The sequence below is a fragment of the Ochotona curzoniae genome, unplaced genomic scaffold, assembly GCF_017591425.1.
Source record: "Ochotona curzoniae isolate NIBS_2020 unplaced genomic scaffold, NIBS_Ocur_1.0 contig_4148, whole genome shotgun sequence".
Lineage (NCBI taxonomy): Eukaryota > Metazoa > Chordata > Mammalia > Lagomorpha > Ochotonidae > Ochotona > Ochotona curzoniae.
In genome coordinates this window covers 1,197,488-1,210,654 of record NW_024466146.1, presented here as the reverse complement: position 1 = coordinate 1,210,654, position 13,167 = coordinate 1,197,488, and the positions used below count along the sequence as shown (strand labels likewise).

The following is a 13,167-nucleotide window of genomic DNA, read 5'->3' as shown; positions in this document are numbered from 1 at the left end:
ATAATGGAGACAGAAATCAAATCAGTAATGAAAGCCCTCCCAACAAAGCAAGCCTGGGTCTAGATGGTTTCACAGAATTCTACAAAGCATTCCAAGCAGAGCTGATCCCAATCCTGCCTAAACTCTTCAAAACAATAGAAGGGGAGGCAATTCTTCCAAACTTGTTCTATGAGGCCAACATCACCTTGATACCAAAATCAGATAGAGAATCAACAGAGAAAGAAAACTACAGACTGATATCCCTGATGAATAGATGCTAAGATCGTCAACAAAATACCAGCTGACAGAATACAAAAACACATCAGATTATTCATCTGGACTAGGTGGGATTCATTCCTGGCATGCAGGAATGATTTAACATTTGTAAATTGATAAATGTGATACATCATGTAAAAAATCTGAGGAATAAGAATTATATGATAGATGCTTTCAGAAAAAGCTTTTGATAAAATTCAGCATCACTTCATGCTAAAAACTCTAAATAAGGCAGGCATAGAAGAACAATCCACAACATAATCAAAGGAATATAATGCCAGCATCATATTGAAAGGGAAAGACTGGAAGCCTTCCCACTAAGGTCTGGAACCAGACAAGTTTGTCCACTATTGCCACTACTTCTTAACATATTATTGGAAGTTCTCACAAATGCTATTAGATAAGAAAAAGAAATCAAAGGAATTCAAATTGGAAACGAGGAAGTCAAGCTATCTGTGTTTGCAGATAATATGATCCTATAGATAGGAGAACCAAGAGACTCAATAAAGTGCTGGAACTTTCACGAGTTTGGAAAAACTGGCAGGGTACAAAATAAATGATTAGAAATCAACAGCCATAGTGTATGCAAACAACTCCAAGGCAGAAAAAAAAACTAACCAGCGTTGTACCCTTCAAAATAACAGAGAAGAAAATGAAATACCTGCGAGATCTCTATGAGGCAAACTACAAAACAAAGAAAAGAAATACAAAATGACCTCAAAAAAGTAGAAAAACATATCATGCTCCTGGATGGACAGAGTCAATATCATCAAAACGCCCATATTATCAAAAGCAATATATACTACATTCAACATGATTCCAATTAAAATAACAAGAACATTCTTCACAGAGCTGGAAAAAAATGACAAAAAAGCTCATCTGGAAACATACACACACACAAAACAACCCCACCAATATCCAGAACTATCCTGAAGAATAAGAACCTAGTGGGAAGAATCACAATCCCAGACCTTCGGACATACTATAGGGCAGTAGTTATCAAAACAAACTGAAACTGGCATGAAAACAGAGGAAGACCAAAGAAGGAGAACAGAAACACCAGAAGGGAACCCACACATGCACAGCTATCTGACCTTCAACAAGAAAACAGAAAACAACCCAGGGACAAAGGAAGGACTCTTTAATAATGCTGTTGGGACAACTGGTTAACAGCCTGCAGAAATAAGAAGCAGGACCTGCACCTTTCACTATACACAAAGATCAAATCTAAGTGGATAAAAGATTTAAACCTACACCCAGAAGCTATCAAATTTCTGGAAGAAAAAGCTGGAAATACTCTGCAAGATATAGGTGTAGGCACTAACTTCCTAGAAAAATCACCAAAAGCAGAGGAAATCAAGACCAAAATATACAAACAGGACTACATTAGGCTAAGAAGCTTCTGCACAGCAAAGGAAATAATAAACAAAGCAAAACAGCAACCTACAGAATGGGAAAAGATCTTTGCACACTACAAGGGAGACAAGGAGTTAACTTCCAGATTATACAAAGAACTCCAGAACAGCCATAACAACAAAACAAACCAGTCAAGAAATGGGCAAGAGAAGTGGGCACTTTTCAGAGGAACAAATCCAAATGGCGAATAGGCATATAAAAAAAATGCTCAAGCTCCCTGACAATAAGAGAAATAAAAACAACACTGAGGTTCCACTTAACTCCAGTAAGAATGGGTCGGGTCACACACAGAAAACTACCAACACCACCTGCTGGAGAGGTTGCGGGAAAAAAGGAACTCTACTCCACTGCTGGTGGGATTGCAGGCTGGTGCAACCACTAAGGAAGAATACTTAGGAAACTGAAAATCCCACCTACCATATGACTCAGCAATACCATTATAGGAATATATCCAAAAGACACAATACATGAGAAAGCAAGCTGCACCCCTATGTTCATACAGCACAACCAAAAATCACAAAAACATGGAAGCAACCTAAATGCTCATTAACAGAGGACTGGATAAAGAAACTCGTTCATCTACTCTATAGAATACTACTCAGCTATTAAAAATAATGAAATACAATTGTTTGTGGCCAAATGGGCACCATGCTAAGGGAAAGGAGCCAATCCCAAAAGGTCAGATATCATACTTCTGCCCTACTGTAATATAATATGAGGTCAAATCTAAAGATTTTACATGTGAATTTTACCTTATTGCACTTCCTAGTTATTGTACCTTTCATAATAAGATCTTGTGATGTAATTCATTAATCAATCATCCATAAGAGACTGATTGTAATCACCTGAGATTATTCCTGTTATTGCTACTGCCCATAAGTATCAAAGGATCTGGTCCTTATTATATTTTCACTAGTACCACATGGGACACAGCTGGCATTTATTCCTACAGGAAGATGTTGGACACTCCTTTTCACCACCCTAGCATCACATTGACACCTTTGGTACATGTTCACCAACTTCATGGGGATGAAGGTTCATTTTTTCTCCCCAGGGTGGACTGTACCTAAGGGAATGCATAATGAGAGTGTGGCGGAAATGAATATGTTCATAAGTGGAAGCAGAGAGAAGTATGTCCCCACGCATGCAGTACAAGGATGGACCGACTCAACAGCGAAATGGCTGATAATCTCCTACACTGTTGGGAGACACCTCAGTGGCTGTTCGAAGGACTTGTGAAAATTCACAAAAGACATCCATTTTAAGACTGGAGAACAGTGAGGAGGGGAGAGAACGTGGGGAGGAGGAAGGGAGACCCCAGTGCCTATTAAATTGTGTCATAAAATAGTAAAAAGAAACAAACAAAAAACACAGAAAAAAACCCAAGAACAGACTTTATTTGTAACATAAAAGTTCTATATTCTTGTGAGGCAGCAACACGTGTTCAGATACAGGGAATACATAAGTACATAGTAACAATATCTATCACCATCAGAAATGCTGCTTTTTGGGAGAATTTTGTTAGAAAAACAAAATTTTAAAAAATTGCATTTAAAAAAGATTTATACAACTTCAACAGAGATGAAACATGCAGTTAAAAAACATAAATTATATTCAACAGGACTGTATAAACAAAATATTGTTTAGGACTGCTCTGCTTCTCATTAATTAGAGTAAAACTTAAACCTTAAAGTGCAGCGTTAAATATCCTTAGCTTTACTTGCAAATTCAGCGCTTCCATTGGTCTGGTTTTGAGAAGTCAAAATTTTAAGCATTAAGGAATGAGTTTTAATTTAAGAATAGTAAGTTTAAGAGTGGCAACTTAGATTTTCCTTAACTGTAGAAAATCTTGACAAACCAGTCCTAATCTTAGACATAAAGACTATAAATCTCCTTTTTTAATACTATCTAGTGAAAGCCAACCACTAAAAATGAAAACGGAAAAGAAAAAAAAAATAAAAAAGCTTTTCGTGTTGCCAGACACTCTACAGTTAGCAACAGCACCTTCTAAAAGACTGATTTGGTCTGCAGTCATAAGTATAAACATTTAAAATAAAATGAGGAATTCAGTTGGAAAATAATTTGGCATCTGTGCTCATATTTAACTAAAAAGGGAAAACTGGTATTTTAAAAAATGTAATTGTTCACAAAAATCCATGACAAGTAATAGACTTAGTCATGATCACAAACAGTTAATTTATTTAAGTTGTATCACTACAAGGAAGAAACAGTTTTAAGGGTAAAATATAAGTAAAATTGACAAAGTGAATAACCAGAGAATAGCTCCTTTTGCCAAGATACATGCCGGTATTTTTAAATTGTGATGAAAGTAATTTTATTCAAAATTTTTACAAATTTAAATTTTTTTTATCTCCTTACAATTTTCTACAGAATAGCAATATTATGGAGTATAATTTTAGAAAATATTATGCATTCTCTTGAGAAAAACATCTGGGGACTAAGGGTTCAGTAAAACTGCTCACTGGACCTATGACTACTCTCTTTTCAAGGCCATGGTAAAGCTTATACGCTTAGAACTTAGCCCTTCGGCACCGGCCAAGTTGTACCTTGTACCTTTCATTTTCTCAATTCTCAGGCTCAATCTCTCTGAACCCAAGGGATATATCTGGTTGCCATACAAGTTCACACATTCTCCTTATAACCACCTATCAGACTGCAAGATTGCACACAATAAGTCTGCAAGTTTTCTTTCATCCATTCTGATTTTAAATCACTTTAGCTTAAAGATACATAAATTTGACAAATGCAAAAACAAAACAAAATGGGAAAATCTGTTTCCAAAGCAGGATTCTAGTTCTAAAACATCCTGGTGACTATGGAGTCAGCAAAGGAAAGGAAACCCACACAGTCAGGAATACAACCCTGACTTAACAGAACTCAAGTAATCGAAACAAAACAAAACAAACAAAAAGCCCTGGGTTCTGAGCAACCTTCTCCACTCACACCAACTCACCTGACCTCAGTTTTACTTTTTCTTCTGTACTGGTGACGAAGGAGAAACTGGGAGGTGAAGTAGGAATTCCCGAAGGTAGAGCAAAGAAGGCCAAGAAGCCAGGCTCTCCAAATACCAATCAGAAACTGCAGACTCAAAGTAAGTGAGCTTTTAACTAGTTTAGATGCTATGTTAAACTAGTTCCAAGTAAACTGGCTTTGGATGGAAAAGTACAAAAATTTATCAGTCCTACCAACTAAAACCTGATGGGATTTTTGATATTTGAATTTACCTGATTTACCTAAATACACCATCAATTTTTAATTTTACAGGGTATGTTTAAAATTATTTTGCTGCTTTAAAGGTGCATCAATATAAGAAGTCCTTTCAAAAGATTTTTCTTCCACTAAATTTTCCTTAATGGAATATTTTTGGACAAGTTGATGCATTAATCTCCAAAACATGTCCCTTTACAAGGATTTAAAATTTTTTTCTGCCCATTATATGTATAGCAAATTATTGCATCATAGGTTAGAATATGGTGTTTAAAGGATGCCTTTTTAAATTAACACTTCTGAAACTCATTTCTTATAAGACCCACTCCTTAATTTCACTACTACCTATCCAGAAACAAACACTACTGTCACAAGATAATGGCAGTGATTTGCACTAGCCAAGAGTCCAAATCCAAAACTGTCTGGGTTTTCAAGTGTGTCTGTTGTTTTATACCCCAAACCTTTTCTCTCTTCCCCAGTGTGTGGACTATAACGGGGTAACTAGCAAAACCTGTAGGCAAGAAATTTTGGTGTCAATCACCATCAACAAAAAGTTTCAAGGTCTCTGGCTATGGATCACTATTCAATGGATTACACTCCTGGCGAACTACTAAACCTGACCGACCGTATCCACAAGACAAAGACATCACGAAAGCGAAGGAGCAAATCCATGCACAGCCATTGTAGGATCTCTGGGGCTATGATACAGTGATGAAGGGTGGAAGGATACCTGTGGCACAGGAGGGCAATCACGTGATTTTCTTCACACAAGGCCGAAGGGCTCCTTACTCCTAGCTAACAAGCAACACTAGATAGTTTCCTTTTTGGCTCATTGACTCTTAGGCCAATTCCAAAATGGGTGAGAACATATTAAAGCACTTGTCTTCAGACTATTATTTTTCTGGCCACATAGTGAAATGTGTACAGGAGTCATGAAGAAAATAGCAGTTTTACAAATATTTCACCCAGAGCACAAACTTTTGACATCAAAAACATAAATCACATAATGTACGAATATTGCTTTTCTTTTTTAAAACTCTTAATATATACTTGTTTGATGCATTTACCTATCAATTCTTGTTTGGGAGAACACAGCCATGAGATGAAGACTGCTGGGGGAAATGTCAACAATCCCTTTGGTCCCAAGCTGCACACATGTAGGAAGGGTTACAGGAAACAGAGGCCACCAAGGAATCGTTTGCATGTCTTGTTTGCTACGTTTCAGAAAATGTAACATTGGTATTATAAAATAGTCGTTTTCATATAAAAGATGGTTCTTGCAGCATCATTCACCTCTCCCTTCAGAAATCATGTTAACAGAGATCAGGTTCTGTGGGTTTATATTTTCTTTTTCTCCAAGAAGTCGAATTTGAAAACAAAAAAACAATGTGACACTGTCCCTCCAAAAGTAAAGGATGAGACACTCTTGTTTGATTTTGTGGAAGCTCAGGCTGAGCGCTGAGGGTTGGCCTTCATGGGTGGGACAGAGCTGTCAGAGGGGCTGCTTTTCTTCCAGGAGCCTCACCGTCACGTCACTGCTGACTGGGCGCTCACTATCCCATCAGTCAAGCCTTCTGAGGAGGTTCAGTTTCCAGATCAAACGGCCACCTGGCACCGAGTCCTACCCTTCAGCTTCCTCGATGGGTTCTGGTGGGGACAGCAGAGGTGCGGATGGCAGAACCGTACTTGTTCCTCGAGAGACCCGGTCTTGCTCTGTGTTTGTGGATAGGGAGGCCACAGCGATAGGCTGAAGCAGAGTGGTGGTCATGCCAGTGGTGACTGTCAGGCTGTGGCCAGAGCCCTTGAGGGTAAGATCCGGTGTGGGGAGGAGTGGCTTGAGGATGCTGACGAGGCAGAAAGCTGAGCCACTTTTAGGAATGAAATTCACCTTGTTTTTGTCAGGACAGTAAAAAGCTGGGATTTCGTGAAGTTGTTTTGGCCTAAACATAGAACAGACAACCCCATACTTTTAAATCACTCAACATTGGAAACACGCTTTTATTTTTAAAAACAGGTAACTTACAGAAACATAAAAGGAATAAAAAACACATACTATAGAAAAAAATAAGTATCTCCAAGTGCAGGGCACCACTCCCTGTTGCAGCATTCAGTTCCCTCAAGAATCCCAGTACCACACAAGTGAATCAGAGTTGAGATCTAAGACAGCCAATAGGAATTGAAACTTCCTAAAACAAAAGAAAATCTAGATACTTAAAGACAAAAATATGTTCCACTATCACGGTGTGTGCTATTCTGAAAGAAGACAAAGAAATCAAGGATATACGATGTCCGCCTTCTGCTAAATTCTACCATTACATGACTAAATGGGTAGGTGTGTAGGTGTGGGTTTTCTTTAGGGCTCTTGAAAGTCTCTTTGAACCAACTCTAACCATGACAGCTGAGTAACGTAATGTAAATGGAAAATCAAGATAAGATTGTTCAGTCACATGAGGGAGATACAAATTGTTCAGTCACATGAGGGAGACACTAAATTAAGTTAAGATAGGAAAACCTGAATAAATCAAGACTTAGCTTATATGAACATATGACAAGAAAAAATTATTGTTCTCATCTCTCTCAGTAACAATTCTGGTAAAATCTAAATGTGCCATGTCCATACTAGACTCTGAGGTACAAAGATGAAATAAACCACAATGGGGAGATGGACCGACTCTGTAACTCTTATAGGGGGTTACCTGGTGGAATACCTTTCGATAGAATTTGTCTCTTCTGTAATCATACCTATTCTATGCATTTAAGATCCATACGCTTTACCAGGCTGCCAGACCTGACCAGGGCATAACAGAGGATAAGGGTTCTGGTTGTGATGACAAAGCTTTGTGAGAGGTTCAGAGGCAGCAGCAGGGAGTGGGTAATCTGGCATAAGAGGAAGAATCTAAGAGAAAGTGGCTACCCCAAGACACCAATCTGTGAACCAAGTTGAAGGCTGAGTAACAACAGACTCAAGGAGTGGGCAGCAAAAGGACACCTTGCATGCAGACAGTGCTCCGGCTGCCAGCTTTTATTAATGTAAACACTACCCATGGACAGCTTTGGCAAACACAACTATTTAAGAACAAAGGAAAAGAGCATCTTTGAGTTATGTTTTCCTTGTCCCGTATTCTTTCTTGAATACAATGGGAACTTAACAGGCCAAGGACTTGTGGAGCCATGAGTACATGCAGGTAGACAACTGAGAGAGGAATACATGTCTATTTTTATCATCCAACAGGATGGTTTTCCACTCCTTAGAAAAGATAGGAAGCTGAGGTTATTTTCTATAAACAATGCATGAATTTTCCTTTTTAGATAGATTTACTGGAGACAATTTTTCTTTTTTAATTCTATTTTTTTTATAAAGGGAACAAATTGTATTTCTTTTTTTTTTTCTTGAACAAATTGTATTTCATATATATAGTTTTATGATACTTTTCATCCTTCCCCCACCCTCCGACCCTTCTCTCTCTTTTCTTATTTCTTAATGTTTTTATATTAGGGAGACAAAAACTCAAATTCTTATACACCCAAAGGGTGTGTTTTTAATGCAATAATGAATTCATTTGAGGTTATCTTACAAAAAAATGACTCTAGAAACTGGCTAATAGATTTTCAGGATGGTATGACATTTCTTGAACACAAAGAAACTCTCTCATTACAATAAAATTCTTGATATGGAAAACATTTTCCAATGACGGGATTCTAGAAACTGCTAAATTTCCTTGCTGTTTTTATGAAAGACTAGTAACATACCACATGCACAGTAATGTAAACAGTAATAGGCTGAGTAATGACCAGGAGCAAGAAACAGAACACCAGAAGTAAGTAACGCCAAAAACTGCCCCTGTGTCCTCTTACAGTTTCTATCCTAGCTGACCTAGAAGAGTCACTCTCCTAATCTTTCACAGCTGGCTTCTAGGAACATACTACCCAAGAACAACAGTATCTGGCCCTTCGAAGTATTCTGTACAGTTAATCACCTCAAAGTATTCTCCAAATTAAGAACCATACATACAAAGAGGGAAAAAAAATTCCTGAGAACTAGCTAATACTTTTGTCTTCTTTATGCAGTTATTCTGAAGGACTATGTCTCAAAAGAAATATACTACTACCAACAAAATCCCAATATTGCAAAAAAGGCCTTAAAAACCAGGAATTTAAGGTCAAGGAGCTCATCACCTGGGATCAAGGTGTCATTACAAAGGACTTAACCAAGTACAGATCATACGGCTATGTTGTGTGCTATCATCAAAAAGAACACAAAGACTGAAGCACAAAATCTGGTGTTGTCCTTCCTGAGTTTAAACCTAACTACTCCTCCTTCTCTCAGGTAAATAGTTCATCTTGAGAAAACAATAGATTGCCCTTCCCTCCCATCGCCCCCCCCCCCCCCCCCGGTGGCCCAGGTCAAAGTTATTTCTTCAAATCAAAAGACATAGAAAAATAAAAGATGATTAAACAGGGCAGGTGCCACAGCATAGCAGCCTAAACTATATCGTGCACCAGCTTCCCAAGGGGGGCACCAGATCAAGTCCTTTGACTACTGGATATGGCTCCCTGCTAACATGCCTAGGGAAACAATGGAGAAGGGCACAAATGCTTAGGCCTCTGCATCCATGTGGGAGACCTGGAAGAAGCCTCTTGTTCCTCGCTTCAGACCAACAACGATCTGCCCGTTGTGGTCATTTGGGAGGGTCAACCACTGGGTAAAAGATCAGATAAAAGATCTCTCTGTGTGTTTCTCTTTTTCCTCCATAACTCTCCCTTTCAAATAAACAAATCTTAAAAAAAGTGATGATTAAACAACAAAAATTTTAAGTTAGGACCAAGAGCTTCCGTTCTATTAATGCCAGTATGTCCAGTGGCTTTTGCTCCAATTTTGTCACAGTAGGGCTAAAAGAGAAACTAATATTTTTATGATTTTAAGCAATTTGTTTTATTGACAGAGGGCTATAGTTACCACTAAGAACAACTTTAAGGGTACTACTCCTGTTAATTAATTTTAGAATATAATTAAAACATTAATAGGCTTCTGTGTTAACATTTTATACACCAGCATAATTTATAATAAACATTGTATTAAAAAAGAATAGTTTGTCTTCTAATACACCAATGTGCCATAAAATGTGTTAAGGCTTACCTTATGTTCCTTTTACCTGTATCTGTTCATACACATGCCTGTCTTACCTTCCCTTCTTTTAGACACAACTAATGTGAAGTAGATAGCTCAGATTTAGTCCTGAGAAATTATCTAAATTCAGCAGTGTAAGCCAGACTGCAGGACACCAATCCATGTAACAAAACTACTTAATTCAAATTGCTTTGAGTCAATCAAATGACTGCATGACTTTATACCTAGGTAAATGTCACCTGCCAATGAGAAGATCAAAGCTCGATAAAGGGTCCATTGAACCAACTGATTTTCACTTCACAGAATGATCCCATTTCTTAAAAACAATCATGAAAAGACCTAAGTTACATTTTAAAATTAAGCCTAAGACTTTCATGAGGTATTTGTTAAAGGTGTGGAACCCAGGATTGATCTCCCTATCAAATCATTCACCAGGCCTGGAGTGATGCCAGGGAATCTGCACTTGCAATCACTTTCCCAGTTGATTACGATGCCAACGGTCCAGGGAACAAACTCACAGAAATACGGGCTCGAAGTTTGCGCTAGGTGGCACCAGCAGAAACTTACAGGCTGACATGGTGAACAAAACTAAAATAAGCAGTTGCTTAAACAGGAGCTTTCAACTGAAGCAGAGGAGAGACCAACAGTGAAAAGATAGCTAGAAGAGAAGCTGAAGAGATTCAAAGACAATGTTCTTTGTGTGGTAAGATTATGCAGAATTTAGGTTAAAGAAAAACTGATAAGACATGAAGGAAAAACAAGAGGCTGCCAGAGGCTGCCATCCCTGAATTCTCTTCAAAATGCTGACAGTGGAAGAAGACAAACTGTGTGACCTAGAGAGCAGGCTGGACAATATCCATTTCTATCTTAGGTTTCATAGTAAGAAGCAGTCATAAACATGGGTCTTACATTTCTAACCACCGTAGGTTGCACTGAAAACACTATTACCACTGTTCATCCCTTAATTTGCTCTATCTTACACATAGCTCCAACCTTGCGGTTATTGCTTGTAAAGCTGGGAGCTATTGTTGTTGAAAACAAGCTGGGTAGAGTCTGAGTGAACTGAGAGTCTACACTGAGTGCTGATTAGAGAGTACTAGCCAATGGAAAAATGTGAGTACAGAAGATCACATCCTAACAGCACCAGATACTTTAACAGTTATATAAAGTAATGGAAATGGTCCCTATATTTAAAGAAAAAATATAATTTTTAAGTCAATTAAAAAGGAGGCTGGGGGGAAGGAAACATTATTTTTAGAACTATATTTATGAACTATATTGAACCTCTTAAAAACAAAGATACAATTTAAATCTAAATCAAAATAAATAACTAAATAAGTGATTTGAAAAACTGGAGACCAAAAGCAGAGGCTGAAGGGGAAATGATTCTTGCCCGAGCGCACACAGATTAGGCTCTGAGGCCCATCTTCAGCAAACACACTGTGGAAATCAACATGTGACCCTGATAAGACAATGTTCAAAAATGACAGCCACAGGGATACTACGGGGACAGGTGAGGAAATTTAATAACAACTGGGTATTAGTAGATACTGTACTTAGTTTGGATTTTCTTAGGTATGACAATAGCGTTGTGGTTACCCAGGAGTACTATGGTTAACTTTTAGCAGTAGTGAAAAAATGCTAACAATGTAATCAGAGTGGCAACCTAAAGGGTGATACTACATTATGGTTCCAGCTTATTTTAAAATTCACACGTTTCCTTGGGTGGGGGAGGGATACTTACGAGCATTCTTCAAAGACTTTGACCCTTTCGCAACCTTCAGGAGGCTCCCTTTTGAACATGTAACTGTTGTTAGGTTTGGGTGAGGTTGCATATTTAGGCAAAGGAGAGTTGTTCCCATTCTCTGCAAGAAATAATACACTGGATTACTAAGAAACACTCCTCCACATCAATCACACTATATTTAACTGTTCCTGGCCTCTTCCCAAGAATTATTTGAGGGCAGGAAGATTGTTTTATTCAACATCCTCCAACAGCTAACACAATTCTTGGTAAAGAGGAGGTAACACGTCTTTGTTAAATAAGTCATGTGAACAAAATATTTTTAAATTCTTTTTCACTTAAAATTATCATTACCTCACTTAATCCTCGTACTGAACAATGATCTAGCGGCTGTCTCATTTTTATTTTTTGTTTTTAAGGTTTATTTGGAAGGCAGTGCTACATACAAGGAGAGGAAGAGAGATGGAGGGAGGAAGAGGTAGGTAAGCATGTAGGTCGGTCTGTCTTCCATGCTTTCATTTACTCTTCAGATGGCCAACAAACAGGGCTGACCCAGGCTGACGCCAGGAGCCCAGTCCCCTGTGCAGCTAAGTTTCCTACGTGGGTGGTAAGGGCCCAAGTACTTGAGCCGCCTTCTGCTGCTTTGCCAGATGCACTAACAGGGAGCTGGATAGACAGTGGAGACCCCAGCACTCAGATGGGATGTTGGAGGTGCAGGTGGCAGCTTAACCAGCTGCAGCACAAGCACACACAGTCATCCTTCACTTCAGTACAAGGGTTGAAATGGTTCTTCATTACTTACAATGAACGCTTGGCTTGGAATTTGTTCCTCTGGTTATAATCTATGCTCCAAGTAGTCAGAGCCCTGTATACCAAAGAATTCACTTTATGAATCTCCCCTTACTCAAGGGAGTGTGGGGGAGGATAATTCTGATTTTCTTAAACTTCTTCAAAGCCTGATACTTCCAAAATGTTTCCAAATGAACTCTACTCAAGGAACATTTATTTTAATACTTTGGTTCAACACTGATGTCATCAGTTTACACTATATTAACCTAAAATTCTTGTTATGTTATATAACTATCCTAGATTTTCAGTTATATCAAGCGACAAATTCTTTACTGCCAGCAGCGCTATGTTCAATTTTCTTACAACGTACATTAATAGAGGCCAGCCAGTCACTCATCTCCTAAAGTCATATGCAGCAGTCCACAAAATCTACTGAGTTCTAACAGTGTAAGTTCTAACAAGTATAAGGAATGGGAAACCAAGAGAGATTTTTAGTAGCCATGTTTCATCTGACAACAAAGGAAGGAGAGAGGGAAGAGAAGAGGACAGGGAAGGCAGGGAGGAGCCAGCACTGTGGTGCAGAGCGTGAAGCTGTTGTCCATAATGC

The 13,167-nt window shown here is 38.4% G+C and overlaps 1 protein-coding gene across 1 annotated transcript in view; it reads right to left on the bottom strand.

Moving 5' to 3' along the window:
- Positions 1 to 3,048: 3,048 nt before the first annotated feature.
- Positions 3,049 to 13,167, bottom strand: part of FAM117B (family with sequence similarity 117 member B) — an 87,573-nt gene continuing 77,454 nt past the window's right edge. The window contains exons 7-8 of the mRNA XM_040984456.1: positions 11,772 to 11,892; positions 3,049 to 6,839 (exon numbers count right to left, since the gene is read on the bottom strand). Of these exons, the coding sequence (XP_040840390.1) occupies positions 6,521 to 6,839; positions 11,772 to 11,892 (440 nt within the window). The 3' untranslated portion in view covers positions 3,049 to 6,520. The remainder of the gene's footprint in view (positions 6,840 to 11,771; positions 11,893 to 13,167) is intronic.